At 40.0% G+C, this 7,500-nt stretch overlaps 2 protein-coding genes and 1 pseudogene across 4 annotated transcripts in view; 1 reads left to right on the top strand and 2 right to left on the bottom strand.

The window, feature by feature from the left end:
• Positions 1–740, bottom strand: part of LOC138055809 (uncharacterized) — a 3,244-nt pseudogene extending 2,504 nt beyond the window's left edge.
• LOC138056631 (NFX1-type zinc finger-containing protein 1-like) overlaps positions 1–7,500 on the top strand; it is a 31,778-nt gene that overhangs the window by 11,719 nt on the left and 12,559 nt on the right. The window contains exons 6-7 of one of the 3 annotated variants that reach the window (XR_011133489.1): positions 1–2,779; positions 4,982–5,229. The exon at positions 1–2,779 is cut by the window's left edge and continues 1,411 nt beyond it. The exons of 1 other annotated variant lie outside the window; for it this stretch is intronic. The gene's annotated coding sequence lies outside the window, so the exon portion shown is untranslated. Of the gene's footprint in view, positions 3,916–4,981; positions 5,230–7,500 lie in introns of those variants that run through there. One more of the 3 variants, XM_068902474.1, reaches the window with a different exon arrangement.
• The window catches only part of LOC138056635 (uncharacterized), a 3,660-nt gene continuing 2,179 nt past the window's right edge, over positions 6,020–7,500 (bottom strand). The window contains exons 3-4 of the mRNA XM_068902477.1: positions 6,782–6,962; positions 6,020–6,285 (exon numbers count right to left, since the gene is read on the bottom strand). Coding sequence (XP_068758578.1) covers positions 6,224–6,285; positions 6,782–6,962 — 243 coding nt within the window. The 3' untranslated portion in view covers positions 6,020–6,223. The remainder of the gene's footprint in view (positions 6,286–6,781; positions 6,963–7,500) is intronic.

The raw sequence follows: 7,500 nt of genomic DNA, 5'->3' as shown, positions 1-7,500 counted from the left end.
CGGTTTTTAAATTCACCTCGCCGTGTATTAATCTTTTAACGACAAAACCGCATGTTGAAGGGAACTAAACAAACGCCTTCTTCGTTTTCATGACCACGTAACAGACTGTCTGATTGCATCTCCGTTAACCAATAAAAACCCAGGATATAAACGCCCAGTTTCCTGCGAATTTTCCACTTCAACTGTAGTAACTGGTGCGTGATTGCAAGATTCTCAATGGCAGCAGATTTGTCGGATCGTGTTTACTATAGGTAGTGTCGGTCGACACGATCGGTCGGCACTCGGTCGGCACTATCGGTCGGCACTATCGGTCGACACTCGGTCGATATGTCGGCCGAGTAGCGGTCGACACTCGGTTGACATATCGGCCGAGTGTTGGTCGAATGTCAGCCGAGTGTCGGTCAAGTATCGGTCCAGTATCGGTCGATATGTCAGCCGATACTCGACCAACATCCGACCGATACTCGGCCGATATCTTTCTTTTGAGCGTCGATTTATCGACCGATAGTGTCGGTGATCTATCGGTAAACTATCGGTTAACTATCGGCGAGCTATCGGTCGACTATCGGTGAACTATCGGCGAGCTATCTTTGATGTAGCGGTTGTGGTGGTACAGTAAAAGCTTTGTAGTGCTACGGCAAAACAGGTAGCAGTTATTCAAATGTAAGAAAAAGCAAATTCAAATTTCCTTTTCCTTCTCTGTGTTTTTGCCGTACAACAACGAGAATTCTCACTTCCATTTCGACTGCCCACGCTGGGGACCTAGGGCTAGTCAAGCAGTGAAATCAAAAGCAGAAAGTGCAGAAGCAACTGACATATGAAAAGAAACCAATGGAACAGGGAATTCACTGACGAAAATTACGACTTGGTCGCATGTTAACGAGAAAAAAAATTAAAACGGCTGCAAGGATGCAATCTCAATTGTTTATTTTCCAGAAGTTTGATATTTCGTCTAGCAGTAAGATCAAATGGCCTCTGGACAGGTTTTGTGTTGCTTTCTCGCGCCTTTTTTAGGCGTTGACGTAATCGTCAGGTGTGAAACGGGAGGGACACTGGTTTAAAAGCTATATTGAATTGTTGTACACAACTTTATAATACTGACGTCTAAACTCGCATATCGTAGTGTAATTACGTTTAAGGGTTGCAAAAAATAACAATACTTAATCACTTATTATAGTACACACAGAGCGATGTTAATGAGATAAATAAATAGCTTTTAAAGTACAATTGACCCGAGGGAGATTACAAAAAACGCGTTTTATCGCATTTTAAACGAAAATAGCTGAATTTGTTCCGATTGCTTTTTCTTTTTATTACCGCATTTCGTTTTAAACTATCGTTTTCTTTTTCATTTTCTTTTTTAGTATACGACATATGCACTTATATTGATTTCGACCGAAGTTTTTAAACACGCTGTTTGTTTATCGTTGCCAACCTTGAATTCCTTCGGTTAAAAACTGACAATTAAGATAAAACTACAATGAATAACACGTCCGCTTTAATGGTCAAATATAACTTCACTATCGAAATTTATCTAAAGATAAAGTAATGTCAATAAGAGAACTCTACAGACTTTTGCATAAATGGCAACCAAATTTAAATAACAATACTTGATACATCCTAAGCCTCGTGTTTATGTTTCCAGAAAAAGGATCTTTTACATGAATGTGAGGCTTAGGATGTATAAAGTATTGTTATTCAAATTTGGGCGCTATTTATGTAAAGGGTCTATTGACGAGCTAAATGTTAATCAACGCGAGTTCACGCTTAACTGCACAATATAATCATTCGTCAAATCAAATGAGTGAATGAAGAATTTGAGCGTTCGAGCACGTACAACAAAATTTTGCCAAAAGTCGTGGAAAGTTTTATCATTGAAATTGACGATTAATTTTAAATAGAAAAAAATATCCTTCTACAGTTTACTATCAGATTTTCAAGCTATTGAATGTATTCACATTTCTTAATAAAACCATAGAGACAATGTGCAGTCAATGATTTTATCAGTGTTTCTTGTAAAAAGACAAAAAAATGATTTATTGATTGGTAGCAATAGAACCTTTTCTCTTTAGCAATTGCTGACGTTTATTGCCTTATCGATTAACCACGCCCGGTCCACTGGGAAGAGAGACACCCATCCCATAAAATAGGAAAATGACTTAACGGAAATTGTCTAATTATGTATACTCGCAATTATGCTGGATTTTCATAGTTTTCACAATTTTAAAAGTTCGAAATTACCGGGAAAAGGTGTTCTCAGTTCTTATTTTTCACCATCGAGAGAAGATCTGGCTAGTCTACAATCGCAATCGATACTTGCGAATGCGTAAACTCTAGTTTAGTGAGCGGAGTTATGGCCTCGGAAACACCGCCCGAGAAGGAACGTACTAAAGGCAGAAAGTGGAAGGCGGAAACCAATGATGGGTAAGTAAAAACATATATCCTCTAATTCTAAAAATGTAGAAGAAGAAAATTAAGAATACGGTTTGCATTTGATGAGTTTTCTAAAATAGCGAAATAAATGGGAATTAAGAATCTCGCTTGCGGGATTCGGCCCGGTATTCTGACTTTAGAACTTTGTAATGATATTTACAGATCAGAGGAAAGCAAAAAATCAGGCCACAAGGGGAGAGAGAAGATGGTACCGCAAAAAAAGTTTAAAGAGGTCAAAGATGACCTCGCAGCCGTTTTAGAAAAAATGAGGCGATCAGAAGAACTCAACAAAAAGAGCACCGAGAGACAATAGCGGCGATGCGCAGACGCATTGAGGAGCTCGAAGGTAGAAAACATTACAGTGTACATTGTATTGATATATTTGTAGTATCTGTTCTTTGAGGCTTGTACGAGTGAAAAGTGGAAAAAAAACATAAATTTTCAGCTTGATCATATCCTTTAAGATTTCCGCTGTGGTGATATCGCAATGGCGCCGTGACAAAGCTGTCGTCCTTGAAACCCGGGGGAGGTACTCCCGTAAATTTCAGATAGGTGTGTGCCACGAAGTGTCTTAAGGCACGTTTACACAGGCGATTTTTGTCGCGGCAACTCGATGCAATTTTTGTCACGCTAAAGTTGCAACTTCCAAATCGCACGTGTAAACTAGGTGCGATTTTCAGTGCGATTTATCACTGCGATATCGCAAGGGTTTGGAACATGTTTGAAACGTGGTGCAACTTGAGCGCGACAAAAATTGCATCGAGTTGCCGTGACAAAAATCGCCTGTGTAAACGGACCTTTAAAGACCCTTTTTAAGGATGGAGCAAACAAAAATTGATACCCTATTTAAGGCCCAAACCCGAAAAATGATACCCTTTTCAAGGGAAAAGCAGAAACTAAAAATGGCGAATCTTATATAAAATCGCTTTGCTAATACTTTAACAGATAGTTCAGTTTTAACAGATCATTTGTTTTTCGTTTAGCTGGGCATTTTAGCTGATACAATTTAGGTACCCGATCTAAGGAACACACCGGGAACACAGTGCCAACAGGGGCAAAAATGATACCCAATTTACGGATCGAGAACCTTAAAAACCCTACCCTATCTCGCAACACATACCTATACAGGCCATATATGAGAGTACCCCCCCCCCCCCCCCTCAAGCCTTGAAAAAAAGTCTTTTGCTTAGATTTCTGAAATTCAAACAGTTCAAGTATTGGAGTAGTTATTTATGCGTTTATATACTATCGCGTAAGGAAAGAGCAATCGCCTGAATAGCAGAAGGGATTGCCAGATGTTTTCTTTGGTTTCTGGCCGCGTCGCTTATAACAAAATCATTGAAAAGTATATATCACTGCAAAGCTAATACAATATGATGAACAGATAAGTATTTTAAATGGTAAACGCGCGACGACGATGACAAGTGGTAATGATAAGAAGCATGGAAAAGGTATGGAATTTCGTTACCTTAGGCAAATCTCTCTTTGCAGTATTAGTAGGGTGGGGCGGCAGGGGGCAGGGGGCAGGGGGCAGGGGGCAGGGGGCAGGGGGCAGGGGGCGAGAGCCCGGGAAAATAGGGCGGCAGGAGGAGGGAGGGAAAAGGGCGGGAAGCGGGAGAGAAATGCAAAACGCTAATTTTTGTCATTTATTTATGCGTTTGGATCGTTTCAAAAACAAGAACCTATAGGGGTGTCTTACGGAAAATTGATCGTACCAACATGGCGTCTCCATAGTGAGCTCTGTAAATTTCCGTGAAATGTTTCGGCAAATAACTCAAGAACGGTGCATCGTACAGACCTCAGACTTGGAGATGTTGTTTATTTAAGACTCTTTTTAAAAGAGAACCTCAATCACTGAAAATCCGCAAAAAATTTCCGCTTTACGCGAATTTCCCAGCTTTCCATTGTTTCTTGGGGCGAAGGGAGTTGGCAATTGTTGGATCAAGTTGTTGATTGGTGGGAGGGGGGGGGGGGGAGGGGGAGGTTAGTGCAATAAAATTTTCCAGATTTTCGATGATCTCCACGTTTTGCATCGCCTTTTCGTGAAGCGGCAAGTGGCAAACGATAGGATGTTGCTTTTCTTAAAACCATGAAATTCTCTTATTCTAACTTGTCTCTTTCATCTGAGAAGTACCTTGATATCTGTAGATAACAGACAAGAATTTAGCAGAAATCAAACAAGTTTCCTTTATCTTTTGGCAAAACGCGAACTGATGCGGCTTAACATTTTCCGTTTACGTGATTCTAATGTATTTGATACTTAAAATTTCGAGAGAGTTTATCGATAGGAACAACACTTTATTGGTCCCTTAACATCACACAGTTTATTATCATTGTTCTACCTTAGTTTATTCTTATCCAAGAACTAGGTGTATCAGTCTGAACATTTGAACCGTGATGAAATCACAAAGGGAGCACTTTTTCCTCAGTTCATGTCCAACTGTTGGTCTAGCTTAAGTCCCAACTTAGACAGATGGATGGACATGTTGTCATTTGGTGCTTTTGCTTGATAAAGTCTGAATACTTTTAAACTTTTGTCATTTTTCAGATGTGGATGACTGGTGTAATGAGCTTGTCAATGAGTTCCCTGAAAATCTGCTAACGGTACCTCCGCCATTGGAGAAAACAACGACTGTTAAGAGTGCTTCACGCAGATTGCAGTTCCTGAGTGTTTTGCTTCCAATCGGGCTTTTGGTTTCTACTGTGACTTGTTAAGCTTTTAGAATGATAGAAGCGGGCTGTCTCGCCAGCGGGGACAGGGAGGGGTGGGAAGTCGACAAACAAATAAGATAAGGACTAGGAACAAGGTGTCCTTCATCTCTGAAAACTAGTGGCGAATTAATGAAATAATATTACGGGGATTTTATACGCGATCCCTTTAATTACAAAAAAAATTTGAAAAGAATTTAGTATGGACGGAAAAAAATATCGTGATAAAACAAATTAGCCCACCTTGGAACAAAACTATATGAAGGGCTTCTTGGCTGTTTTTTTGTTTGTTTGTTTGTTTGTTTTTTTCAGTTAATGAGCATCATAAGTGAGAAACTAATAAATTATGGCGAAACTTGGAAAATATGAATGATTTACGTGTGGCTTTAAATTTAATCTAAATTGGGGCTCACATGACGATTACGGCTAACAGGACGGTTATCCAGGAAGAGTGAATTAGATAAGAGTGTTCATATGGCATGGGTGGGCTCCCCAGCTAGCACAGTCACAAATGAGTCTATTTTTAGAATACCCGTTCCCGCGAAAATTAGTCGTCATGTCCCTGACAAAACATTGCAGAAACAGTCACGTGACATGACTTCTCCTGATTGGTTTAAGTGGCGTCCATTTGTTACTGTGCTGAGGCAAGACCGCAAATTGATAGAGAAACATCCTTATCTAATTCTCTCTTGTGTTCAGTCATTTCACCGCAAAGAAGGCTCGTGCCATGTCAACTTGTAAAGTGTTAGGGTTTAACCGTCACTGAAAAGTCATTAAGCCGAGATTTTACTACACTCAAACGAGTAGAACTGGTATAAAACGCTTTGACATTCGGAAAAGAGTGCCGTAAAAAATAAAAATAAATAGCAGCTCAACCTGGAGTTTTCCAACTTTATTTTTACTCTTACGATTTAGTAAAGCCCCTCTTTGTCGTATATGCATCGATCCTTTGAAACAACCAGATGCAGTCGGTTCACTTATACATGGCATCAGTAGCATTTTTCAAATTCATGATTGATGGACAGCTAGATGATATAAATCCAAGTATCTACACAGATCAATTTCCTGAAGATTTCCCGCATCACTCAAAGGTTTTTCCTTGGCTTAAGTTGCAGATCGTAGATAGTGAGGTCTTCTCGAATTCTGCAAGAAAATATCGTGATAATTTCGTCCGTTAAAAGATTGCTCCAAAAAAAAGAGAGACTTTAAGGAACGAATATCAAGGGCCTATGTGAGAACCTAAGAGGGTACAACCGAGATGTACCCGTTTTCCTAAGTAAATACTTATTTACTTTAGTAAAACCCGTTATTACCGAGCTTAAACTCCCTTTTTACCATGGTAAAACCCTGTTTTAGCTCAAACTTTCATTTTGATGGAACCCATTTTACCGAGCTAAGATGAAACCTTTTGTTACCTACAGTGGAGAAAATCCGTTTTTTCTCACCAAAAACCCGTTTATGTTGCAGTGAAACCCATTTTGACCTTGATAAAAACGGACCATCTAAACCTGAGACCCAAGCTTTCTAGCAAAATGTACTCTCCCTCCTTCTAATACTGAGACCTCTTCACAGAATTCTGGTCATAAAAAATCCTTTCTAACCTTCTCTAATTAAAACTCGATAGGTTGTCACTACATACCCTCTTTGTCCACACAACCGTCACCGTTTGTATCGTCACCAGCAAGGTACTGTTTAACGGTCATTTTACGGACAGTTTTGTCCTTACTACCTTCGTATTTCTTCATGTATTCCCGAAACTTGGCGAGATCCACACAGCCGGCGCCGTCGCCATCTTTTTCGAGCTTCTTGAAGTCATCTTCCTGAAAGTCGGCAAATTTTCCTCAATTTTCACCGATCAAGTAAACATGTAGCACTTTCATTGACATTGAAAACCAACCAACCGCAAAGTTACTGACCGAAACAATTTCCATTACGAGAGGCCATATTATTTGTATTCGGATGCTCAGAAGGGAGTCAGCTCCGATATTACCAATCAATGCCAAATGGGAGGAAAGTATTTGGGGGTGCAGAGATGGCGCTGTGGTGAGAGCACTCACCTCCCACAAATGTTGCCCGGGTTCGATTCCCAGACGGCCCGGCGTCAGATGTGGGTTGAGTTTGTTTGTTTTCAGTTCTGCACCGAGAGGTTTTCTCTGGGCACTCCAGTTTACCCTCTCCTCACAAACCAAAATTTGACTTCATTTGCGTCAATCGTTAATTTCAGTTTACAGTGTCCACAATTAATGCTCCAGCGTTAGAACGACTAGACACTTAAATAAAGTTTCTCTCCTTTTTCCTTTTAGTTTTCACTTGAATTTTACCGTCAAGAGAATGTCAGGATGACAAAAACTGCAATTG

Source organism: Montipora capricornis, chromosome 7 (assembly GCF_036669925.1).
Source record: "Montipora capricornis isolate CH-2021 chromosome 7, ASM3666992v2, whole genome shotgun sequence".
Lineage (NCBI taxonomy): Eukaryota > Metazoa > Cnidaria > Anthozoa > Scleractinia > Acroporidae > Montipora > Montipora capricornis.
This window is presented reverse-complemented; position numbering and strand designations above follow the sequence as displayed.